The sequence below is a fragment of the Talpa occidentalis genome, unplaced genomic scaffold (genome assembly GCF_014898055.3).
Source record: "Talpa occidentalis isolate TD23 unplaced genomic scaffold, MPIMG_talOcc4v2.1 talOcc4.12, whole genome shotgun sequence".
Classification (NCBI taxonomy): Eukaryota; Metazoa; Chordata; class Mammalia; order Eulipotyphla; family Talpidae; genus Talpa; species Talpa occidentalis.
In genome coordinates this window covers 87,053,418-87,079,757 of record NW_023601212.1, presented here as the reverse complement: position 1 = coordinate 87,079,757, position 26,340 = coordinate 87,053,418, and the positions used below count along the sequence as shown (strand labels likewise).

At 50.0% G+C, this 26,340-nt stretch overlaps 1 protein-coding gene and 1 long non-coding RNA gene across 8 annotated transcripts in view; one reads left to right on the top strand and one right to left on the bottom strand.

Moving 5' to 3' along the window:
* The window catches only part of KATNIP (katanin interacting protein), a 152,991-nt gene that overhangs the window by 113,890 nt on the left and 12,761 nt on the right, over window positions 1–26,340 (top strand). For 6 of the 7 annotated variants that reach the window (XM_054693784.1, XM_054693783.1, XM_054693781.1 and 3 more), the window contains 5 exons: window positions 5,066–5,948; window positions 12,311–13,036; window positions 13,821–14,026; window positions 14,930–15,008; window positions 20,591–20,768. In XM_054693784.1, coding sequence (XP_054549759.1) covers window positions 5,066–5,948; window positions 12,311–13,036; window positions 13,821–14,026; window positions 14,930–15,008; window positions 20,591–20,768 — 2,072 coding nt within the window. Of the gene's footprint in view, window positions 1–5,065; window positions 5,949–12,310; window positions 13,037–13,820; window positions 14,027–14,929; window positions 15,009–20,590; window positions 20,769–21,451; window positions 22,014–26,340 lie in introns of those variants that run through there. The other variant, XM_054693786.1, reaches the window with a different exon arrangement.
* On the bottom strand, window positions 4,722–16,985 carry LOC119241804 (uncharacterized). Its single transcript, XR_005124375.1, has 3 exons — window positions 16,750–16,985; window positions 8,299–8,405; window positions 4,722–5,182 (listed from the first exon to the last, which is right to left on the bottom strand). It is a non-coding gene; the product is annotated as an uncharacterized LOC119241804 (long non-coding RNA).

Below are 26,340 nucleotides of genomic sequence, written 5' to 3'. Positions count from 1 at the left end.
TGTGCAGAATCCCCATCTCTGCCGGGGCTGCAGTGCTGGTGGAACCCACTGTCATCTGTCTGTGCTGAGCAGTTTGTGGGCGCGATGGAAGAGATGTCTGTTGTTCCACGGGGTCCGGGGAGGAGTGGTCTTGCTGGGTCAACTAAATGACTTAGACTGAAATGATATAAATGCTGTTGTATTAAAATGCTTTCCAGTGTCCACAGGCTGGTGGTCCCCTGTAGAGGAAGATCAAGTCAGGATGTGGGCTGGGAGTGTTCCTGGGCAGGGAGAGGTGCAGCCCAGACCCCACAAACTTGCCTGCTCTAAATAGGTTCTGCCATCCGCCGCATCAACACAAAACACACGAGACTTTAATGGGAAGGAACTTTCATACAATTAGGAAACAATACAAGAAAGGCAAAGAATCTAGTTTCTATATCAAGCACCCAAAGTTACCCGTCCCCTCGTGGTTAAGAGTCCACCCAAGCAGGATTGGCCCAGAGCAAGGCCCCAAAGCCTGCCACAAGTCTAAAGCATCTTCCAGTGGGGACCCACAGAAAAGGATCAGAAACAACCAGACAAGTCTGGAGGGAAAAAGCAAAATCAAAATCAAGACAAAAACCGCCAAGGTCACCTCCCCACGGGTCTCTCACCCACATCTGTGTCACCCAGTCCACGACCAAAAGGCAAGCGCAGTTTCTTCACGTGTCTCTCAGCTCCATGCACCTCCTCCAGGTCTCCTTCTGCCTCTCCATCCTGCTTCCTTCCTCAGTCTCCTCTGCAGCTTCTTCTCTCCCTGCTCAGCTCCACCCCTCTTTTGGGTGGGGCAGGAAACTTGGAACCTCCCCCTTTCCTGGGGACCACCCTGTTACAGGAGAAGTGCTCCAGTTAGCCTCAGTACTGCCAGAGGGTTCACGCATCCTTCTGAGAAGCCACTGCCTACGGAGTTAAGGCAGCATCAGCAGAAAGCACAACAATAACTAGTTAAACCGGAAGAAACAACTAGCACTAGGAAAACCACTCACACACACACACACACACACACACACACACACACATTTTTAAAGGTAAAAGTTACTTGGGAGGGTGAAGTTTCACCCTGGACTTCTCAGTGAAACAGGATGGAGCCCAGCTGGTTGCTGGAAGGTGGAAACAGGCTGCTGGCTTTTTAGGAGTGAGAGAATTTTTTCCTGGAGCCCTTCCCAAAAAAATCCTTGACACAGAGCCTTCCTAGGGGACTGTCCAGGAATTTGAACCCACGATCCTCAACACTATTTTCTCCCCAGTGCATGTGTGTTGCTCCTGCACCCCTGAGGTGTGATGACGGCGACATCAATCTGTACATAAACATGCAGAGAAAAGTCCAGAAGGACACATGTGCACGTACACTCATGGGTGGTGGATGAACTCATTATGGGAGGCAGACATCTCTTTAGAAAGTCAGGATACCCACCTTGTGACAACACTGGCCCAGGAGGCCTCCCACACCTCTGCCACCTCTAAGTGAGTGTTTCTGTCTCACCAGATGTTTCCATAGTGGTGATTTGGTGGAACTAGTCATTGAAAGCTGCTCACTCTGTCCTTCTCCAGTAGCTGTCTCCTGATTAATTCACAGCACGCACTTGCTCTGTGCCTCCGCTAAACAGAGAACACATCCACATAAACATGTAAAAGAGCGCACAGAGAATCGACTTTCCTGACAGTCGGCAAATAGTAGCCTGCCAGCCTGCAATTGGATGATTGAAGCTGAGCTCCTGTGGTGTAACACTGGCTCGGTGGTTCTCATTCGAAATGGCTACGGAAACGTCCATAGCAGTGACTTGGTGAATTAGAAATTTAGTTAGAGCTTACTAGCTTCAGGGAGGCTGTAGGGGGGAAATAAGTACGGACGGACACCTCTCGGGTCTCTGATCCCATACCCCAAGAGCAGATGAGAAGCCAAAGTAAGATGGAAAATGATCTGGGAGTGAAGCTAAGAGGCCACCATCTTTCTGATTAGATTTGTTTCCAGAGCACTGTTAGAGAGCAGAGCTGCCCAGGAGAGAAGTACCCGTGTTTATTCATTGATTAATTCCAGAGTAGTTGTTAAGTACCTACTTAGTGTCAAGGGCCCGCTGAGCCCTTGGGCAGGATCAGCAGGGCCTCTGCTCTCTTGGAGCTAAACTTTGAGTGGGGGACATAATGACTACATTAAAAAATCAACAGACAGGAGGTCTCAGAGCCCAGAAGGAAGTGAAACAGAGCAATGTGGTAGAGAGGGAACTGGACGGGGCAGGGGGCTGCTCTAGAGAGAGGGTCACAAAGACCCCTCTGAAGACAGAAAGGAGCCACACTTGCAGGTATCCGAGGAGAACATTCCAGAAGCACGCAGGTCTTGAGCTTTGCAAGATCAAGGAACAGCAGGCTCTGCAGCCATCACTCAGGACACAGCAACTGCGAACCAGGCAGCCCATGATTCATGATGGCCTCGGTGGAGACAGATGGTCTTGGAGACCCTTCACCCTGGGACGATGACTGGATCTGAGACAGACATTCAGGAAAAACTAGATAAAATACACAAGACCACCCTGATGTTGTCTTTGTATTCAGATTCAGAACGCGTTTTGGAGGTGGCAAGACAACTGACTTTGGCATGATTTACAATTCCTTGGATTACGCACAGAAAAATGAACCCAAGTGTAGACTTGCCAGACATGCCTGAGTGAGAAGAAAAAGACCTCAGGAAAATAGCGAAAGGCGTGCGAAAGCTGAATGGAGTGGTCAGGGGCCGCAAAAGCCAGCAGGGGTGCTGGCAAAAAGGAACAGACGCCCTGCAGGGCTTTACCTGTGATGATTGTGCAGACTTTTCATGAGAGGATTAATAAATTAAGACCTTTAAAAAAATGAGATCGAGGCGCAGAGACATCGAGGGAACGTGTGATACCAGTGGCTGCTAAAGAGGTTTGCAGGGGGCAGGTGGCGTAGGCCTCCATGGGCCTGAGAGGGCTGCATTTATCTCAGTATAATGGGGAATCATGGGATGGGGGCGGGGAATGGCAGCCATCATCTCATAAGTTGTTTTTCAAAAGTCTGACTGCTGTGTAGTAAATGAAGTGTGTGTGTGTGTGTGTGTGTGTGTGTGTGTGTGTGTGTGTGTGTGTGTTATGGCTGAAGGGGTGACATTGGGGCGTGGAAGCAGACCAATGAGAAGGGACGGTTGTTGTCTGGAAAGAGATGAGAGATGAGGGTGGGCTGGCCCTGGAACAGCCTCGCCTTCCTAGGGAACCGGTCAGATTCAGAAGGGGCTAGGACCAGAGCCGAGGGACCTCTGCTGGTCCGGATATGAGCGTGAGCACGAGGAATCTAGGAGGGCCCCTGGGGTTCAGGCATCCGAATGGATGGTGGGATCATTTTTAATGTGGGAGTAGATGAGGTTTGGGAAAATTGAGTCAGAATTCCGTGCTGGTAGAGGATTACAGGTGCCTGGCGGTGGTTGTGGTGTGGTGACAGGCACCTGGAGGGTGTGGACCTGTACCTCCACATCATACCCAGTGTGGTAAACCACTGTTTCCTCGAGAAACAATAGCATGATAAAAATAAATCAATAAATAAACAAGAACTCCGTGAGGGGGCGTGTTAGGGTTGCGACGCCTAAGAGCTGCCAGGGAGATGGCTTGGAGCCTCTGTGCGGAGAGAGAAACCAGACGAGCACTCACTGCACGATTTTTCTCAGGCAAACCTGGGAAACGCAGGCTAATCTACAGCGACAGAGAACTGATGGGTGCTACCTGGAGGTGGGGAAAGAGGGGGTGAGGGAGGGGCACAAGGAAACTTCGGGAGCAATGGATATGCTCACTGTCTGGACTGTGGAGATGGTTTCTGGGTGTATATGCAGGCCCACTGTGACTGAGCTCTAGGCCTTAAATGTGACTGAGCTCTAGGCCTTAAATGTGTTGTTTACCCTATGGCATGTATTCCTCGATGATGCTCTTCTTTAAGAAAGAGTTTTGCAGTTGGAGGGATGGACAGACAGGACAGTGGCAGGAGGAGGTGTGGTTTGATTTCAAGCGTGACCAAAGAGGTGCTGTATTTCTGCAGAATCTAGGGGCACATGTGTAGGGATGCCAGCCTTTGTGAAGGTTGCTGGGTGTTCATCACGCCTTTGGGAAGGTGTCTTGCTGGGCGTTCGGAATTCATCCTCTCAGCCTCGGGCTCCACCTTCCACCAGCCCAGGAATCATCTGGAGAACCTGTTGCCATGCAGCTCCCCGACCACAGCCCCTCAGCTCTCTGCCTGCAGCTGAAGAGGGACCACACAGTGGGTGGGCTAACGGGCACCACCTCCCGGGCTTCCAAGCTCTCTGCCTTTCCATTCTGGGGCCTTTTCCCAAAGCCCCCAAGCAGCTTATGCATGTGGCAGGGAGTCAGTGCCCCCAGCTCCAGTGGCAAACTTCAGCAAGGAGGAGAGAAACACCCTGGAAGCTTGTTCTACAGGATCCTGGGGCCTCCTAGGCATGGAATTCCATCCTCCCCCGCCTCCCCAGCTCAAACACTTTTGGGGTTTCTCCTGCAATCCCCTCTTGGGAGCACCAGCCCTCGAGTTTGGCACCTTTTCTCAGGTTCGGCCCTCGGAGCACCCAAAACATGAGACCCAAGGAAATGCATTCTGTGTGCATGCCAGACCCTTGAGGCAGAGGGTCCAGGAGCTGTGCTTTTCAGAATTCTGCTGTTGCAGTGAGAACATGAGAGATTTCACAAAGGGAAGTGGTGGCCAGATCTGCTCCTGGGGGCCATGTGAAGCTGAGGTTGAAGTAGCAAGAGACAGGAAGCAGGGAGGCCAATTAGCAGGCCATTACCAACACCCCAGCAGGAGGTAACGATGAGGGCGACAGCAATGCTGTCTCTCTGTGAAAGTCCTTTGATTTAGAGAGTGTGTAACAGTTGCACAGATATGAGCCCGAGTCTCATGTAGCACCCCCATGCCGTGGTTTTGTAAGGCTCACGTCTATAGCATCCCACATTTGCCCTTTTTACCCTCCGTTCTGAAATTGGATACAGCAGTCTGATGCCACGCATCTTCACTTTGTTAAATTTTGTGTTTTCAGGATCTCGACATCGGTGCCAAGAACGTGAAGCTTTATGTCAATGAAAACCTCATTTTCGATGGCAAGTTAGACAAAGGAGGCGGAGAGGCCCCGGCTGACCAGAGCATTCTAGTTGACCTGAGGAACGAGAAGAATGAAAGAATGGAAAGCACCGTTAATGCCCACTCGGAACAAAGCAGAGACACCCGCAAGATGGCTAGCATCGATGGGGACAAGGAGCGGGGCCTCAGTCACCCACAGCCAGCTGCAGCAGCGGTGGACGTGGCTCCTTCACAAGGACAGTTATCTGGCGAAAGGACGAATGCTCCCGATTGCGTGAATGACAGTTTGTCCAAGTTAGGGGGAGAGCTCGCCTTGGTAGCAGCCCCGGCCTCCATGGATGGCACGGCCGGTGCCCCAGCGCCCTCTCCACCCATGGAATGCCCTCCTCTTGAGCAGGAGCTCTCTCTGATCCAACAGCTGGAAAACCTCATGGGCAGAAAAGTCTCAGAAGCACCAGGGAAAACCCCTTCCTGGTTACAACCTTCTCCCGTGGGGAAAGGCAGGAAGCAAGGAGGCAGGAAGCCAAAACCCCTCTGGCTAAGTCCTGAGAAGGCACTGGATTGGAAAGGCAGGCTGCCATCAGATGACGTCATGGCTGAGGGTCGTGGAGAGACTGAGACTGAGGTCGGGGATAAAGGCCTCAGGCGAGAGCAAGGGCGGGCGAGCAGCTGGAATGTCGGAGCTGGTGAGAGAGCCCAGAGGGTGGGCCCCAAAGTCTTCAGTGATGAGTTGGATATCTTTAATCGACCCCCCAACAGGGAGCACCCTGCTAGTGGGAGGAGGGGCCCGAAGAAGGACGCTCTCAGCAGCTGTCATGGCGACAGCCAGCCAGCCAGCAAAGGTAAGCTTAAGCAGCATCCTGGCTTGGGCACCACCATGCCTGCACCAGGGCCATGGATTGGCATGAAGCCACTTAACTTCTTGAACCTCAGTTTTTTCATCTGCAAAATAAGGGAATTCATCTCAACCAGGGGGCCACAAATGTGTTGCGTGAGGGGCCACAAATGTGTTGCGTGAGAGGCCACAGATGGCATCAATGAGTGAAATGCTCAAGAGACTTTGTATGTTAAACACATGGGTATATTTGTCATTGTCACCAAGATCTGTCCCTTTGCCTGTTTGTCTTGCTGTACATGGCTTTTCCAATTTAGACTTCATTATTCCACCTTTGCTAGACTTCCTTATTCCATTATTCCACTGCTCTCTAATTATTTTATTCTGAACTCTTAGAAAAACAGCATGAGTCTGATGATAAATAGCAACTGACATTTGCCTGGGTACTATATAAGTACTAAAGGGAATAGTGAGGACTGTGGCAAACTGGAGAGCTCAGACTCATTCAAATGGGACAGCTGCTACTGCACCCAAGCTGCTTTTTGGCATTCAGGAGTGCCAGGCCCATATACAAGAGAAATCAGAAGTGTAGAATATTCTTATTTTTTGACACTGGCAACTTACTGGGATTATTTTTAAATCACTGTGTGCATCAAAAAAAAAAAAATATATACATCTGCTAGCAGGACTGACTCACCTGCTCTTTGAACTTTGCAGTAGATTAACGCTAAGGGCTCTGAAAGGAGGCTATCAATGGCTGGCTTTCTGAATATTTACTCTCAGATTTGGCTCCTGGGAAGGAGTATAGCCTGGCTACTTGGAGTCAAACGGATGTTGGTTTGGAGAGATGTTGGGTTCAGAGAGCAGGGTTGTTGGGTTACCTTGGAAAAAACTTCCATTCGCTCTCCCCTTTCAGTGGCATACAGCAAGTTTCCCCATGAGGCAGAGACGTTTAGTTATATCCAAATGGACAGGTTTATTACAAAAAAGGAAAGAAAAGTAAAGGATGCTTGCACAGACACAAGTGGGCAGAAAGAGCTGCCACTGAAGAGACAGGTTTGCTAAAAGAGACGCCTGCCCAGTCACAGGCCAGCAGCTTTGGGAGGAGCTGCCTCTGCTGCTTTGCAAAAGGAAAAGGTTAGTGAAAAGAAAGACCTGCATAGTCACAGGTGGGCAGGAGGGCCGCATCTTGCCAGTGCAGAAGTTGCCCTGATATAGTCTTTTCTCTTTGGGAGGGGTTCTCTCCTTTGGAATTGTTAACGAGCTAAATTAATTATTTCCAGGTTTGGCACCTAAGGATTTTTTCTATTCATGGTGTCACTAGATAGACTTAAAAGGACAGGTGATTTTTTTTTACAATGGTCCCCAATCTCCTTATTCCTCACCTCTGGCTGCCTCTGGAAACTTTACTTTTCTATAGCTTGTTAACGACTATGTTAAGCATTTCTATCCCTACCTCCAGTTTCTGGTCTTATGATGCTTCCTTCCAAAATTTTCTACTCTTGGCCTCCATCAAAACCATTTGAATCCAGACTCTGCTGCTTATAGAGCTGGGCCTTCTTAGGGAGGCCTTCCACTTTCTGAACTTCAGCATCTTCTGCTATAAAATGGGAACAAACCTCCCATTTCTCAGTGTGGCAAAGAATGAGCGAGATGATGGCTTCAGAGCAGTAACGAGAACCTGGTACGTGTCAAGTGCTTCACAAGAAGCAGCCGTTACGCCAACACAGTGGCACGTCCTTTATCATCCACCAAGCACTGGCATCTACCAAGCCGTGGCTCTTCCCTCAATCCTCTGAATTTAATGTCAGGTTGTGGGGCATAGAAGCACAAGCCCTGGGGCCACACTCTCTGGGCCTGTACCCCAGTTCCACAACACCAGCCACGCTGGGGCTCACCCTGAAGCCCCTCCATGCCTCAGTTTGCTTGTCTGTAGAGTGATGCCTTTAACACCCATCTCATGGGGTACTGGGCGGAGCAAAGGAGGTCATACAGGTGCAGCACTCGGTGCTCTACCTGGCATGCAGGACTATCCAACAGATGTCAGCTGCTGCTGACTATTATTATTATTATCATGATCATCACCATCACTCCCCCAACTCCGTGACTCTGCCTTTTAGAATGTGTCTGCAGAACCAATGCATGTGCTTTCCATGCATTGAATCAGCATCTACTCCATTATTGTCTAGTGGGCAAGCCAGGCCGTGGTGTGGGCATGTTACTCAAAGGACCCCATTTAATCCTCACACCAGCCTCCTTGTACAGATAAAGAAAATGTGAGGTTGAAGTAACTTTCCTCCATTCACTCAGCCGGTAAAGATTGGAGCAGGATATGAACCCAGGTCCCACTTCTGCACCTGTGCTTGTAGGCCCTACAGGACGCTGGCCTGTGTCTGTAGCCATCGTCAGCCACCCTGGAAGAGTTGGGGAATTCCACGCCCTCCTGGTAAACAGACCACAGGACCTGCGGGAGTGTCGAGGAAACGAGCATTAGTCTTACTCATTCATGTTCAGAAGACTTTGTCTCACTTTAATTCTTTCCAGGCATTTCACTGCTTGGCTCAATGCCCCATTAAGAACCAAGCCCTTGAGATTTAATGCTTGTTAAGCTGGTCATGCTCAAAAGGAAAGTTGCTTAGAAATTTTAAATTACCATTACATAGAGCCAAACCCACAGTCATGCCCTTCAGGCAGGGGCAGGCCATACGCCGCTGATGTAGAATGGGTGCTACATGCGCTCTTCCTGGGCCTGGGACGGGCTGAGCATCACAGGAGAGAGCCAGGAAACCCTGTCCAACAGAGCATCTCATTAGAATGACATTTGCCTTGTGCAAGTGTCTTCATCGGGGTCAGCTGCCTACCAGTGAGTGAAATCTCAGTCCAGTGCCAGCAGTAGCGAGTGGCATTTGGAGAATCCTTCAGGAGCTCCTCAACCCCACAAAGCAGGGAGTGTAGCTGCGTATCCCAGGACTGGAGCGAGGATCTAGTAAGTTGGCAGGCGCCAAAGAAGCCCCCCTCCCTGACCCCGGGCTTCAGGCTGGTCCCTTCCTCTGCTTCTCTGCAGATGCGCTTTTCCTCCTCTTCCCCACCAGGTCGGCTGTCCCTGCACTGCGCACCACGCTGATCCCAAATCTCCGGAGAGATTCTGATTGGCTGACTCAGGCCGGGTGTCTGTCCACCCCTTGTCCCATCAACTGTGTGTGGCTGAAGGGCAGTTTACTGAGTAAACTTGGCTCCGCTGTTTCACTAGCGATTAACGCACACCTCGCAGTGGTGACTTCCATACACTCAGGTTCAGAACCTCTTAGTTCATATGGGTCTCCACCAAGGAGTGGTTTTAAATCTTCAATCCCATCCTCTCAGACCAGTGGTTCAGCCTGCAGACTGCAGCAGCGCTCTGTTGTACCTTCAGATGTGTGGTCGGGAAAGACGGGACAAAGCCCTGGTCCCAGTTTAGCTCCCTCACACCCAAGGACTAGGAAAGAGTGTGCTCTCCTGAAGACAGAGGGCAGCATGGGCCCCCCCCCAACAGACAGGAGCGTGGGCCCCCCCAGACAGATGGGCACATGGGCCCGCAGCCTATAGTGACAGCTGAGAGGCCCAAGAGAAAGTCTTTACCTCTCTGCGTTTGAAACCCAGAGGTGCAACTCGGGAGGAATCCATCAGAAAACAGACACAGAATGAAAGCAGAACCGCCTTGCGTGCACCCCGGGTCTGGCACCTGCCATGGATGCTCTCTCCTGGGGCTCTTGCAAAGCAACTCCGGCCGTTCATTTCAGGCAGTGGGAATCAGATCACAGTAAACTGCAGTTACGATGATCCATATGGGAAGTTCCCTCTGCCAGATGTTAGGCCTCATGCCTGGAGGGAAGCATGGGAACAACTCCTAGAATCTCTTTTAAAGGCAGGTGAGAAGGAGGGGAGAGGACAGATGCAGAGGAAGCTACAGGTGGACGGGGGAGTTACCCTGTCCCCAGACCTGAGCACAGAGGGTGCACCATGCGATGCCACCACCCACCTCTTCACTCAAACACATTGATCCAGCACTTCCAGACACCAGGTCCCGTGCCAAGCACCAGGACACAGCAGGGATCAGGGCACAGAGGGCCTCTCCAAAGGGGAGGGTGACAAGAAGAGCTAGTGAAGTGGGGACCTGGGGAAGAGTTCCCTGGCAGAAGACACAGCAAGAGCAAAGGCCCTGAGTCATGGCCTTTGTGTTCATGGAAAACAGGAAGGCCAGTATCCCTGGAGCAGGGTGGATGTAGGGGAGAAGGGTGTGAGTGGAGGTATGAGAAGAAGTAGGTGGGGGCCACACTCAGGGGCCTGGGGGCTTGGTGAGGAATTTGATTGTCATTTTTGTCAGCATAGCAGAGATTCTGTCCGTGGGAGGATTGATGGTGAACTCCATTCTCGGCATCTGAGGTTGAAAGTAGCAGAGTGGACAGTGCCTAGGGCAGAGAAGTCAGAACTTGACATTGAGCGGTGCCTTCGTGGAAGCCAGGAGCTGGATGAGGGCAGAGGGATGGCAGCACTGGGAGAGGACCAGATGGAACTGAGGCCTAGGGATGCCCACACTCACGGCGTGGGGAGAAGGGAAGGCTGGTGTGATAGAGAAGAGCTGTCAGCAGGGGACGTGGAGAGCCAGGAAGGTACAATGTCTTATAAGTTGGGGAGCAAGGACGCTCACCTGGAAGAGGCTTGCTGGGATGTCAAGCACGAAGACTGAGCAAAAATTATGTGCTTGGAGTCATTGTGTATTTAGAGAAAGTCGCTTCCTTGGAGGGTTGTGGAAATAGTAGGTTCTTCAGGATGTAAGGGACGTGAAACCAGCAGGCGTTTGACTCAGATACAGCTGGATCCATGGGTTCTCTCCATCTCTGCTTATGCTCCCCTCCCCATGTTGGCTTCATTCTCAGGGAGGCCCCCACCCCCCACCCCAACACACAGTGCAACAAAATGGCCACTGGCAACTCCATATCTACTTCCTGCCAGCTGAGCAACTCCAGTCTAAAGAGAGCCCCTCCCTCCAGAGGTCCTTTCTGAGCCCAGCTTGGAAGGATGCTGTTGGCATTTGCCTAAACTAGATGGCCAGAAGGGGGATTCCCCCAAGGAAAATCTTAGGAAAAGGGGAAGTGGAGTTTGGGTGGGCAGTACAATAGCTATACAAAAAGGACCTGGGTTGCAGGGGCTGAGCGAAATGAGGGTGCAGCCTGTCCGCTGCAATAGGGGGGGAATAGGATGGCGGTCAGAGGGAGTCACGCAATGAGGTCGGCTCCCTTTTTCTTTATTTTCTTTCAGGTAGGAGAGATTTATGCATGTCTGCAGGCAGAGAGGTGCCAGTGGGGAAGGAATGATTGAGGATTCTGGAGAGAGGAGATAATTGATGGAGCCAGGCCCCCTAGGAGACAGGCAGAAAATGGAGTGCAAAAGGCACAGTGCGATATGAAAGGAGAAAAAACAGAATGTCTGTCATCAGCTGCTGTTTTTCCAGAATGACACCCTTAGATGGCAGTTAGCCATGATGTGGCTGGGGGGACAGGCCTCTGTCAGAGGCACAGGCCAGGGCTTCTAGATTCTACCAGGAGGGGAGTGGGGCCTTCCCCACCACCCCTCTGAGGCCCAGCATGTGTTCTGGACAAGCCTGGACCCAGCTCCACTCCTAGAGCCACAAGTAGAAGTCAGTTCCTCACTTTGTAATGTATCTAGGCTATTTAGCTTTTTTATTTGCATCCTTTGCACTCCCACCACCGCCCCAAATCCAGAGCCAGCCCTATGAACAATGGCAATACCTGCCACCCACTAGGACAGGCCACCTCTAAAATGCCTACCTAGCTTTTTCCCATTTCCTGTCCTTTTACGAGGATGCACCTGCCATTTGCAGGCCTGAAAACACCATAGGAGTCACCTGGCCGGGGCAGCCTACAGAGGGTCACTGATTCAGACTCTTACATGGCCCCAGGTAGGCGAGTTTCTAAGGAAAAGAAGTTTCCAACACAATAAAATAGTCCTCCTTGATTTGCACGTAGCTGCCTTCCTAGAAAATTCAAAGTGCATTGAAAACTACTTCACTTTTTGTGAGAACAGTCAGGTTCTAGGCTCAGGAACCCATCCTGTCTTTACCACCTGGATGCATCGTGAGACAGTAGTGGTCCTGCAGCGCAGTGGGTTATCAACCCTGGCCTGCACAGCAAGTGCCAAAAGGGCCTCTGGCATGGAGACCCCCAGAAGCAACCCACTGGTTTCTAGAATGCCCCCCCACCACTGAGAGCCCTTGGCTCTCACCCACCTCTGGGTGAGATCACCTCTAAGGGGTCTCACTTTTGCACGTGCCACTAATGGGGCTTCCACCTCCTGTGTCCTTCCTTCCAGAAGACACCTGGCCCACCAGGACCCCACCCAGGCCCCGGTGGCGCAGCGAGCAGGAGCACACGCTGCATGAGTCCTGGGACTCCCTCAGTGCCTTCGACCGCTCCCACCGGGGCCGCATCTCAAACCTGGAGGCCCAGGGTGACATCCTGGATGAGTTCCTGCAGCAGCAGAAGAGCAGCCGCCACAGCGACCAGCCGCCGCTCTGGAAGGAGCAGAAGCAGGAGCCGGAGGCCGGGCAGTTCAACCACTGTGTGGAGACAGACGACGGGAGCGACTTCAAAATCCCTGTCCTGCCTTCTGGGCAGCACTTGGTCATCGACATCACGTCTACGTGGGGGGACCGGCACTACGTTGGCCTGAACGGAATAGAAATATTCAGCTCCAAGGGCGAGCCTGTGCGAATCGCGAGCATTCAAGCAGACCCACCTGACATCAATATTTTACCAGCCTATGGGAGAGACCCCCGTGTGGTCACCAACCTCATCGATGGGGTGAACCGGACCCAGGACGACATGCACGTCTGGCTGGCCCCCTTCACGCCGGGCCAATCCCACTCCATCTCCATCAATTTCTTGCACCCTTGCCAAGTCGCCCTGATCAGGATTTGGAATTACAATAAATCCCGGATTCATTCCTTCCGCGGCGTGAAGGACATCACAATGCTGTTAGACGAGCAGTGTATCTTTAAAGGAGAAATCGCCAAAGCCTCTGGAACCCTGACAGGAGGTATGGTATGTCTGTAGAACATTCTCGAAGCTTCCACCTGCTACCCACTAAGGTGCTGAGGAAAAGCTAAGCCTGCGGGCTAGCCAGAGACAGATAGGTGTCCTTTGCTTTGATAGACCTGGTCCTCTTCTCACAAATGCAGCCTGGGCATGCAAGAGTTGGCCTTTTTAAATCCTCCCCTGGGTGCTGGTTACTCAGCTTCCCCAGAGCCTGAGCTTCACAGGGGGCTTCTGCAAGTGACTTAATCAGAGGGTGCTCCCAGGAGAGCCTACAGGGCAGGGAGGGCTGCAGGCAATGAAAGGGGAAGAAGCCAGGCAAGAATATAGTTTTGCAGGAAGCCTGGCCTCAGCCTGGTCCCAGCTCTGGAGCATAAATTGCAGGGTCTATCCTGCCTTTAAGGCAAAGCAGCAGGGCTTTGGAACCCCGCAGGCTCCCTGGGTTGGGGGGTGAAGCTCCCATGTCCTTCTAGGCAAACATCCCCTGAAATATAAAACAATTAGCAGGGAGCTGCATGGGGCAGCAATAGCATCTGCCACAGTGCCTCCCTCAGGCCTAAGAAATGTTACTTATTTCATGACCGATAGCAATGATGCTCATTAGATTAGGCCCCTTTATCAGAGCTATGTGATTCTTACCGTGTGAACGCCATTTGCAATATGTGAAGACAAATAAGGTACACAAAACAAAAACTGTTAGTGATTTGGGACTGTGTAAGTTCCTGAGCTACACATCATTGGAATTTGGGGTGAGTTGACACTTCTCTTCTTCCTGATAACCCATTCAGCCCCGGAGCACTTTGGAGACACAATCTTATTCACCATGGACGATGAAATTCTTGAGGCCATATTCTGCTCTGATGAGACATTTGATGTGGACCTGGAGAGTCTTTGCAGCCTGCAGAATGAGGAGGCACTGAGGAGGCCCAGCACAGCCGACCGCGAGGGCGAGGAGAGGCCCTACACCCAGGCTGGCCTGTGGGCTGAGGACCCGGTAGGATGGGGTGGGAGTGGGGTGAGCGGGTGGGGAGTGTCCCGAGAGAGATTTCTGCTCCTAAGTTGAGTAGAACAGGAAGAATGAAGATGAATAGCCTTTAAGCTGCTGGTGCTACTGATTTGACATCTCTCATTTTTCTACTTCATTTTTGTCCTGTATGTCATATTTCATTCTCTAATTATTATTTTTTTTAACCAAAGTGAAGAAAGTATTCAAATTTTAAGCAAAGCTAGGAGGAATCAGTTCTGTGTCCTCTCTATAATGGAGAGGTCGGCAATTTCAGGGGAATTTTTACTTTGCATTGCATTTTGATCATTGACTGTTGTTTTGTTAGAAGGACATAAATGCTTCTAATAGGCATATGTGAAATTAAAATAACTGCAACCCTGGTGGGCATTTCTCAGTCTCCCTAGTGAGCCAGTCGTGGAGTGCTATGTGATCTTGTGTAACACATTGTAATAAGCCTTGAGTAGAGATGATTAATATTCCCATTTAGGAAACTAAGTCTGGACAGGCGAGGTGACCTGCCCAAGAGCACAGAGTGGGTGAACAGACAAAGCTAGAATACATGACTCTGAAGTCTGTGCTTCCAACTGACAGACAAACCTTTTAAAAACCAGCTTGAAACGGTTTAGATGGTATTATGGAGTCAACTGGTCAGAACTGGGTCTATCCAGTAAAAACTGCTTTGAACCAGTTTTAGCAGGTCAGAGTGGGTTTGAACCATTTTTATGCAGTCAGAACTGGTTAATATCAGTTTATCCGATTTCCACCAGTCAGAACCTGTTTCCTCTGGTCAGAACCTGTTTGAACTGGTATCTGTTAAAATGGCCAACCAGCTGTGTAGTTATCACTAAATTCACTCCCTTTCCCTCTATTTCTCTCCCAACCCATGAGCAGGTACTGGAGCTGGAGCTACCACCCAGTTCCCCTATCCCTGAAGTCACCACCCCAGAGCCAGGTGTCTACCATGGGATCTGTGAGTATCCTCTCCTGGGGCAATGTCAAGTAGAAGAAAGACCTTTGCGGGGAGTTGTGGGCACTTGGGACAATTTCCTTGGACAGTCAGGCAGGTTGTACACTAACAGAGATGCAGGAGGCGATAACCAACCTGTGTACTGCTTGCTGGCCCTGGCTCCCAGAGGTGCACTTTCAAACTTTGTGTGTTACTCTCACCTCATCTAGGTGGCTGAGCCAGAGCCCAGTAAGTAGAGAACAAGAGAATACAACTGACAGCTGCCAGTCCAGTGGCCCAGCTGTCCCCTCAGACCCCACCACAGAGCAGGTGCAGAAGGAAACCTGCATCCTCCCAGCTCCAGCAGGGGCGGGGCAGCAGGAATACCGGCCCAGCATGCCAGTTCGTTTGGAAGTGGGAAATCAGGACTTTAGATTTTTAAATGTTGTTGATTCCTTTTATAATCATGTGAAACTCATGAGCCAAGCAAAACACAGTGTCATCAGCCAGCCGCCGTCAGTGTGTGACCTCACAGCAAATCCCATCTGGGTTCCACCGTGTCTGTTCTTCTCTCTTCCTTTCCCCGTCCAGCCAGGCCCCTCTTACGCCAGCCGCTCCGCCTGCCATCTTAGGGTATTTTCAGGCTGAGGTCGTGACTGATGTGATCTCCCTCCCGTTCCCTGTTAACAAAGCCCCCTACCTCATTCCTTGCAGCCTCACCTGCAGCTCTCTCTTGCCCCATGTACCTGTCACCAACTTCCAGTTTTCTTCTGACAACAAGCTGAGCCATGCTGTTGTCATGTTCCCTCCCCTGCTCCCCACCAGCCTCTCCAGGATGAAGCTAAAGCCAGCGCATCTGAGTCCAACCTCATCCTTGCTAGTGTCTTCCGCACACACTCCTCCTGAGCCCACCTACAGGCTTTTGTGCAAGCCTGGCCCTCTGCTTGGTGTGCCCTCCCTCTCCACTCCTGCCTGTCGAAGGTGGACTGCCCTCTGTCGATGGCTGGGCTCCCAGGAAGCAGCTCAGGGGTGGCGTTTACTGGGTGTGCTCTTGGGGAAGGCAGGAAGTGGGACTTTGGGTGTATTCACACCAAGGCCTCTGCCAGCTCCACAGGGAGTGCCCTTGGAGTCTGCATGACTTGAAGCAGCCGGGCCCTGTGTTCCAAGAATGCTGGGTATGCGCTGTTCAAGGAAGGGGCAAGATTAAGGGCAATCACAGTGAGGGGCCACAGTGAGTGGTCAGCCATGGTGCTCTCAGCTCCTGGCAGAATGAGGCCTATTCTGGCCCTGAGGGGTGGGGCCTGGGTAGTATCTAAGCTTCTTCCATACCCCTTTCTAAGGCTCTGCTGTACCCCAGCTCCTTCCCCTGTGCCCAGTGAGAACTCATCTCTGCTCACCCACTCCACAAAGGCCAGTTACCCCTGAGGGGAAAAAAAAAAGGAAGATGCCTGCCTTTGAACCCTCACAGCCCCTCACACCCCAGGACACTCTCAATCTAGGACATCAGAGGAATTTCAAAGCCAGCCTCATGTAGATAAGAACCAGGTTGGAGAGGTGATCCTGTCTCCTACTCTGGTTCTGTGCTGCGGCTCCCCTCTGTATCTCACTGAGGACTCAGAGCTCTTATTCTCTGCATCTACCAGATTAGATTAGCAAATGGGCTCAGAGAGCTTGAGCAACCCACCCCAGGTCACACAGCTACTCCCGAAACCGGGAATGGAACCCAACATGTCTGAATTCCAAGCCCACATCCTCACTACTTTACCTCAGGGCTCTCGCTGAGAGACTACCTCACATCAGAGGTTTTTGTGAAGACAAGACCTCCGCTGCAGACCTGTGAGGTCCTGAGGAAGACAGTCATTTCTTGTTCACTTTGGTCTCCCCTACATCAGTCAGGATTCTTTTCTTTCTTTTATTTTGGGGGGTGAACAATGGAGATTTAGACTCAGTCTGAGCTAAGCCACTGTAAAGGCCAGGGCAGTGCTAGTTTCCCACACTGGATCAGGTGTGCCTGTGACGTCACAGCTGAATCCAGGTGTGCATGTGATGTCACTAAACCTTGGCCAAGCACCAATAGCAGAAGGAAGTGGGGATGGCCTAGTTGACCAGGAGCAGCCACCGTCCCCATCACCCCATGATTTCCCCGAAGATTCTGTCTGTAAATGTCTTTCCCACCAAACCAGCTTCTGACCTTTCTCAGAAATGTTATTTCAATGCCGTGGGGAGTTTTGCCCTGGAGTAAAGCTCAGAGACATTTTTGCTGCAAGCAAAGTGTAATTTCTCAGCTTCTCTACTCAGTAGGAAGGTAGAAGAACCTCTTGATCAAGCGTTCTCTGCAGGTTTGGAGGCCTGTGCTTTTTAAATCTCTTTTCTGAAGCTTTGGCTTTTTCTACACTCTCTCAAAAATCCTAAACTTACTTTACCAGCTTGTGCAAATGGAGAGAGCTTTGATAAAGTGGCCCAGGGTGAGGGGGTATGCATTGGGGTTGGGAAATATGGCCAATCCTGTTAATGTTTTGAAAGGGGATATATGACTTGCTAATTTGCAGATGACACTAATTTTGGACATTTTGCAAATATCAGCAGTGATGAATAGGAAAGGAGCTGAGAGAGTTGAAACAGGGGAGAGAAATAACAAAATTAATTTCCATTTATATAAATACTAATTGATACACCAGAGGAAAATGAATATGGAGCGTGGCTATTAGCTCAGAAAGGAGAGCAATCGTTTTCGGCGCAGCCCCAAATTAGATGGCATCGTGGTGCCTCTTGCCAGGCAAACAAAGGGATGGCAGGCTCGGGCGAGGCTGGGCTGCTGCCTTGTATTTTCTTGGGGAGGTGGCATTCCTCCCTTACACTGATCCCACTCCTGCAAATCCCCCAGGCCTTGTCCAGGAGTGGGGCCTTTGGCCATTCACAGGCAGGTCCAAAATGTCTCTCTCCCTCTCTTCCATACAGGCCACCAGGCGTCCTGGCCATGCTGGCTCTGAAACAGATCCCACATCTGTCCGCTTCTCCCCCATTTTCCTCATTGCCACCCTTGTCAATGTCATCAGTATCCCGACAGCCTCCTCCCCAGTTCCTTCTAGAATCCAACCTCAGTACCCTTTCCAAGGTGCAGACCATATCTTGTCATCTACACCCCAGCCCCTCTACAGAACTCCCCCCTCCAGTTAGCTCCCCACGCAGAGAGAAGAAAATCCAAACTTCCTGACATGATCTAGCCCCTGCCTAACCTCTAACCTCGTTTTCCTCCACCTTTTTCCTTGGTCACTGGGTTGCAACCACAGCGACCTTTACCCTTGCAACCACAGGAACTTTTGCCATTCTCAGTGTAGAGTGGCCTTCCAGGGATGGCAGCTGCCTTCTCATCATCCAGTTCTCAGCTCAAATGTCACCTCCTCAGAGAAGCCCTCTCTGATCACCTCTGCTCCCACTCGACCAATCTCATCTGTTTCCTTTTGCTCATGGTATTTATCGTTCTGTGGAACTGTCATGTTTGTTTGTTCATTATGTATTTATTGTCTGTCTTCATGACAATGGAAGCTCCTAGAATTCAGAGACTTTGCTGTGTGTTCACCCCGTGTCTCCCGTGCCCAGAACAGGGCTTGGCACCTAGTAGGAGGTCACTACATACTTGTTCCCCACTGATGAAAACAAGCCAACAAATGTGGAAAATGTGGTCAGATTGTCACCAGCGTCGTCGGGTTTAAAGTGATGGAGTGGGGATGCAGCTGAGCTGGGATGACTAGACGAGGCCTCCCTGAGGCGGCATGTGCACACAGGCTCAGGATGACAACTGCATACATTCACCTTTTTTTGGCAGCTGAACAAACAATTCAAAATTCAGGAGCTTAATGCCAGTCCCGTTTGTTCACGACTGGCTCATAATCCAGCAGCTTGCCTGGGCTGTTCTCCCATGAGCCTGGCTAGTCTCTGTGGGGCCTCTTCAGGTGTCTGGGGGGCTGGCAGCTGAATGATCTGGGATGTCTCCACCCGCATGCCCAGCCTGGGTTGGACCACTCAGTGGGGAGGCTGTTGGCCAGAGTGATGGGTGACTGGGTGAGCCTGGCTCCTGCCACTGGCTGTCTCATGACCCCATGTGTAGAAAGAGCAAGTCACATGGCTCAGATTCAGGAGAAACAGACTCCACTTCGGATGGGAGAAGCTTAAAGTTACATTACAAAGAGAGGCAAGGATGTAGGTGGAAGAATCGGTGGCCATTTGCATGCTCTCAGCGCCGCGCGAGGGCCGCGCGAGACTCTGGTGTGCCCAGTACAATGCTGGTTGCATGTCTTTTTCATCTGCGCCCACGGTGCTGTTATCTTGGCCCTGGCGAATGGAAGGGTCTGAGACTGAATTCCAAGATGTCTGGGGATGACGGGGGCATAGAAGAATTTGTGCTCTAGGAAGTTAAGTGACTTAGCCTCGCCTTCCAGCCACAGGACCATCCTGCCATCTCTCTGGGCTTCTAAGCCTCATCCCAGCTGACACAGGGCGCCTGGAGCCTCCAGCCCCAGGGCATTACAGAGTATGACTCTTTTACATAGCCACCCAAGAGGATGTGAAAAAAGGCTCCAAACTCTCCAAGGACAAAAGAGTTCCTTGGGTCTGGTTCCGCTCCAGTGGAGACCATTAAGGAAAGAGAAGTTCCAGCCAAGTATCTGACAGGCCCTGACCGAGAGAGCCACACGCTTGAGCTTCCCGGGCGAGCAAATGACTCAGCTGGGCCATTTTGCCCACAACCACCGAATCACTTCTAAATGGTCTCTGATGGAGCAAGGGCGGAGCAGGGGCAAAAGACCATCGGTCCCTTCCTTTACCCCGAATTCACATGAATCCTTGTAATTGTGGCCAATTTTCATAAATTGTCAATTTCCACGTGTGGTTTCCTGAGGGGGTGCCTCCATTTGGTTATTTGTTTAATCTCTTCATCTTACTGAGCTACTTGGTACCAGGCCCTTTGCCAAATTCTGGGAAGACAATGGTCCAGAAAAACACACAGGGTTTCTAGCCCCAGGGAATTAATTGCCTGCAGGGCAAAGGGATGTTTAGCACCTGACAACAAGATCACAGTGGGGACCAGGACACAGAGGAGGAAGGTCACCGTGACATGGCAGGCTATAAGTAAAGTTTTGATGTGGCCAAAGAGGTTTGGAGGGCTTCCCTGATGACAGGAGCTGGGATCTGAAGGATGTGCCCAGTTTAACAAGGACATGCAAGTTCCTGTGGGAAAGGACAGCATATGCAAAGGTCCTGTGGCCAGTAAGAGGGATGTGAGTATGAGAAACTGAAAGACAGTCTGGGTGGATCATGGGACTTCCGACCAAGAGGAGATTAGAGAAATGGGTAGATGCCAAACAGTGGGGAGAAGATATAGTACAACTCTGGCCCCATCATCCTGCAGACAACTCTTAAACAACAGCAGAGTGCAGGCTGAGCGCCCCAGGACAGGGAAAGGTGTGGAGGCACATCCTAAAGGCACATTCATTTGAGTCTGGGCTTTCAGATTGGTAGAATGTAGAGGCTGAAGACCATTTACTTTTCCCACCTCCCTAGGGGACTTCTGGAACTGCTGGTGTTCACAGCCGCTTTTCTCCCTGCAGGCCTTCAGCTGAATTTCACTGCATCCTGGGGGGACCTACATTACCTGGGGCTCACGGGCCTGGAAGTGGTAGGCAAGGATGGCCAGGCACTGCCCATCAGTCTGCACCAGATCTCCGCCTCCCCAAGAGACTTGAATGACCTCCCTGAGTACACCGACGACTCCCGGACTTTGGATAAGTAAGTGTCTCTGAGAAGCTTAACGCTCATGAAAGCACAGCTCAGGACCTGCTCTGCTTAGGCGTCAAACACCAAGTAGCACCCACTTCTCCACCCTCTCCCACCACCTGGTCGGGTCTGTGGTCTTTCTATTTGATGGTCCAGGGAAACCGAGGTTCAGGAAAGGCTGGTGGCCCTTCAGTCTACCTGGGGTGGTGGGCAGGAGCCTCTGTGTTCTCTCTGCCGAGCTTTACCAGCCTCGCACACAGCAGCTGCTTGGTAAGCCTTGCGGTGAACGCTGTGCTTACGCAGGGAGGACACCGCCTCTCTCAGAAACTAAAAGCTTCCCCTGCTTGAACTTGGAGGTGATTGCTGAGGAAGTTTCCGTAATTGGCAAAGACTACACTGCTTCTATCAGATTTCATGAGTCCAGGTGGGATCGAGTCAAGGGGATCCGCCTCTGGTTTAGCATCTCTTGGGGGACCCCATAAACTGAAGACTTTACTCGGTGCCCCTGCTCAGCACAGCTGTCAGGTCTGGTGCTGCCTAGATGTGGGAATGAGAGGGGCTTAGGGCAGTCAGAGGGTGAGTGTTCCAATCCTGGGTCTGCCCTGTGCCAGCTAATACCTTTCTTAACCTCTCCAATAATAATAATATTGGGTTGTCGGAAAAGTCGTGACGCATTTTATTTGTTTTCTATGCAGAAATACGCCATGGCTTTTTCAACAGCCCAGTAGTAATGATGATAATAATAACTGATATTGACATGGAAGCTGCCTAAATGTTATCAATAGATGACTAGCTCAAGAAGATGTGGTCTATCTACACTAAGGAATACTATTCAGCCATGAGGAAAGATGAAATGATGCCATTTGCAGGAAAATGAAGGGAATTGTTTACTGTAAAGCAAGTCAGAATGACAAAAACAAATACTCAACATCGATGTTACAGACAATTTGACAAAGTAAAATACTTACAAAAACTAGTGGACATTAGTAAATGCAGTAAAGGCTCTAGAGCAAGATAGTGAGAAAGGGATAAGGGATACTGGGGTGAAGATGGGGAAGAAAGTTTAGAGGCAGCGTAATGAGTGTTTAAACTCTGAACTTCTGGATGTTTGGTGGGTACATTAGTAATGATGTGCCTTTCAGAGTAAAGAACTTATTGGTTGCTGTCTACTTGATAGCTTATCTCCTTCTTCCACAAAGAAACCAACCCAAAAGAAAACAAAAGAGTAAAATACCACTAAGAACATGTCAGCAAACTCTGGAGGCACAGCTGGCCAAGGAGACGGCTAAGCAGGACGTGCTGCGTGGAATTGGCAGGGAGGCTTCTCCAGCCTGGGACACGAGCAGCATAACATCCTACTGGCTGCTCCTTTTTATCCTCTGCTGCTCCGCTTGAGTCTCTGTGTGATGCCTCCTGACATTTTGAGCATGAGGCTAAAGTGAAGGTAGAAAACGAGGCCTAAGGAGAGGAAGGCAGAGAAGTAATTGACACAAAGAAGTGGACGGGCCTGCTCTGGAGAGCCTGCCTCAGAACTCAATTTGTTAGCACTTGACTGAGGGGTACCCAGGGACCCCAAACTGTTGAGGGCTGCACACTCTAAAGGGGGCCCAGCCATCCATGCACACAAAGACAAAGGAAGCAGACTTTTTTTTTAAAGATTTATTTATTTATTTGTTTGTTTGTTTATTTATTTATTTATACAAGCACTGGGTACAGTCAGAAGCGCGGAAGGGTGAGAGTATTCACCAGAGACAGAGTGGAGAGAGGAGCAGGCAGACTGATGAAGTACACTGCTGAGGGGAGCAGCGGGCGGCAGGAGAGGTCTGCGTGCCATGTGGGACCCTCGCCTGGCAGCCAGGGATTGAACCGGCGCTGCAGAGGCTGCGGGCGGCTTCACAATCCAGCGCTCAACCACTGCGCCACTGGGGAGGCCCAGGAAGCAGACTCTTAGTGTGAAAGATTTTTAATAGAATTGGTGTGCATAGAGAGAAAGAAGAAAGGATTCCAAACAATAGTTCTCCAATATAACTCCAAAAATCATCCATGCCCTCTTGCGCAAGTGTCCAACTAACCAAGCTTGAGCCAAAGCATGGCCACTGAGGCCCAAAAGCTTGCCACATGTCTAAGATATTTTCTGCCAGGGAAACACAAGAAAGGGTATTAGGCAGGTCCCAGGAACTACGACACAAGAAGAGACTCCAAATTCAAAATATACCACGAACTCCACCATGAAGCCAGGATCATGGCTGCCACTATCTCTCTGCCAAGAAGCAGGAACAGCCTTCCCATATGTCTCTGACCCACTTGTCTCTTCCAAGTATCTCTCCCTGTCTCTCCTCATGTGTCTCCTTTCCTTTCCTTCCACCTTCATTCCGCCTTCTTTTATATATCCACCTTGCTCCTTCCCAGCTGCCCCCCATTCAGGAAGTCCAGCTCATGCCCTGCAGGGAGTTATAGTCCAAGGTGACTGTGTGTAAGTGGAGGAAAATGGCACCCTTCAATGCCCCACCCCTTTTACAGAGGTGCATTCTCTGACAGTGTTACATGAGGGAGATTTAGGTGTCCGTCTTTTTAGTTATTCCTGCCTTCTGTTGCTAGTCTCTGAATGAATCTCTAATGCATGGCATGCCTTAATCTGGCAACCAAAACAATTATTTGATGCAATTATTAAATGAGTTGAACTCTGTGTCTATCTGTGTTGGTTATCTGATGTATAGCTTAGTTTCTGTTTTATATCTTTTTTCTCAGTAAACGCTACATTTGTGTCTTAGTTAATTCATGGTGATTCTGAACTCTAAGTAAAATCTTCCTTTGGAGGAACACCTTCAGACACATACAAATCGGAAAAATATAAAAGAGTTTATGAATGGCTTGACTAATTTTCCACTGTTGTAACTGGATTCATAGATTTTAAAGATCAGAATAGCTTAAAGCACAAATAATAATGATGATGATGATGTAATTGATATTATAACTGATATTATGGCTGCCATTTTTGGAGCATTTACTAGATGCCAGGTCTGGGCTATGCTAAAAACTTATAAATATTCATTTATTTAAGTCTCATACAGCCCTGAGAGCAAATTACTATTATTACCATCCCCTCTAATCAGCACTACACAGAAGCAGAGAAGGCGCCAAAGCCCACCCTGACAGGTTAAGTGACTGCAGGTCAGAATGAGGCTGACACCTGCTATACTTCACTACTAAGTTATACTATTTCCTCTGCCTCAGTTTCCTTATCCTGGCTGGAGGGCAGGAAGGGGGTTACCTCATGGCAGCAGCAGCCCCTGCCTGGCCTGGACTGTGCGCACTGTCAGCAGAAGGCTCCTTCCTGCTTTTCTACAATGTGCTGGTGACTGTGGCACTCATGTCCTGCTGTCATCGCCTGCTCACAGGCCACTCTGCACGCCGCATCTTGGCAAGCCACATTCCTGCCTACTTAAATGTGGAGCTGCAGAAGTGATCGGCTCACACCCACACTGCTTGTTCAGCCCCCCGACCCACTTCCTGCCTCTGCCCAGATGGTGTTGCAGTAAATTCCAATTTATCTCTAAATATTTCACTTTGTAGCTCCAAACAATAGGAGCTTTAAAAAAAGAAAACAATCTCAGGATCATCATCACACCTTAAAGAAATTAACATTGATTCTTTAAATTACTAGGTATCCAGAACGTTCGCTTCTCCCCAGCAGCCCTCACCCGCCCCGATCCTTTTTCACAGTTGTTCTCTGAATGTCGATTGAGATAAGGTCCGCACACTGTGATTGCTTGATGTGTCTCCTAAGCCTCTTGTAATCTATGGGTTCCCTTCGTCTTTTTTCATTTTTTTCTTGTAAATTAGCTGTTAAAGAACCAGGCTTTTTGTCCTGCACAGTCTGGATTTTACTGGTTATATCTCGGTGATGTTATTGAACCTGTTCCCGGAGCCGCCGCTTTCGTGTAAATTGTTCATTAGATCTAGAAGCCTGATCAGATTGCTGTTGGGCCGTTGTGACAAGACAGAGCCCTGGGGCGTGGACGTCACTGCACATTCCTGCTGGGACACACAGAAGGTCTGCTTGTCAGACTTTCTGTGGCATTGGTGGCCCGATGCTCCGTGACCGGAACCCTGCCTTTATTAGGAACTGTGAAATGGCGCCTTGCCAGCCCTAGCGTCTCCTTTTGTCACCCAGAAGGAGAACATTTTCCTCAATTACTTGTTACTCTGACAGGAATTCAAACAGGAAGGACCGTCTAACAGCTTCTTTCTTTCTCTTTATTTTTTAGTTCTCAAAATAGCAAATTGCTTCTCTAGCATCCCTTAAAACTGGTGTTTGCTTTTGCCTATCATAAACTCACGCATTTAGACATGTTGTGTTTGAAGGGTTCCAGTGTATTACCGTTTTATCCTATTGATGCTCAAATTGTCCCCTCTTGGACACTGGAAGCCCCTGAATCTTCTTTGAAAATAGAGGCCTCTGACAACTTTCTTGCTTGCTGATGTGACAAGATATGCCAGGATGCTCTGGTCTATTTCTTGTCCCAAATGTGGAATCAGCCATTTCTCCAAGAAACCCTGATTCCATCTAGTGGGAGATGGTATTTAGAAACCATAATCTAACCACTGGGGATGCTCATTGCGACCAGGTTGGTCATTATTTCTAGACTTTTTGGTGCCCAGAGCCAGGAACTGTGACAGGTATACTGCCAGCTATGAACATTCCAACAATTCTCTCTACTCTCAAAATTGGGCAGTAGTTTTGCTACGGAGGTGGCCACAATTCTAGGACAGAGAGGTAATAGCTTTTGGAAGAAATAGAAGGTTCTGTAGTGGTAGACCTCAGTCAGGTTAATTCCACAAGCACCCCAATGTTAAATTGCTGAATTTCCTCAGTTTTCAGATGCCAGCCATTATAAGACACACCATCCATCAATTTAATAACAGCCTTTTAGAGAAAGAAGAAACATTACCTCCTTGGATGAACACTTAGATTGTAAGATTTATTCCAAATCCAAAGCTGTAAAATGTAAAGGGAAAAAATAAAGTTTATTTTAGAACCTAGGAAATGTGGCATCAGCCTGCATTACTCCTAGTCAGGAGCCTCCAAGTCACCAGAAAAATGGGTGGGATCAGGGAGGGGTTACCCAAGAGCCCTTAGAGTCAGGCCCCTCTTCCTAGAGCCAGGTAGCAAAGCCAGACACAGAGGTCAGGTGAAGGGTCTGGGGTCTGGCATGCCAGGCGGTTCAGTTTTTGGAACAAAGGGGTGAGCTGAGGTGGTGAGGCTGCGTGTCCTGAACAGAAGGAGCAAGCTGTGCCCAGGATGGAATGGTGTGGGCCAGGAGGCAGGTTCAGAGTGGTGACTGAGAAGAAAGCCAGGGTTCAGTCCGCTAGTCCCTAAAGCTAAGGGCTGTCGGGGGACACCCAGGCCGTAGGGTAAAACCAGCTCCCTACAGAGGCACCATGTCCACTGCCAAAAGCTGCCAGTCCCACTGGGACTTCAGTGGCTCCCTCCACCACACAAGACAGAAGGAACAATAAATATCCCAATAAATATGCCAGTCGGTCAATGCAACGTTTTACAGAAAGTTTGGAAACAGAGAAA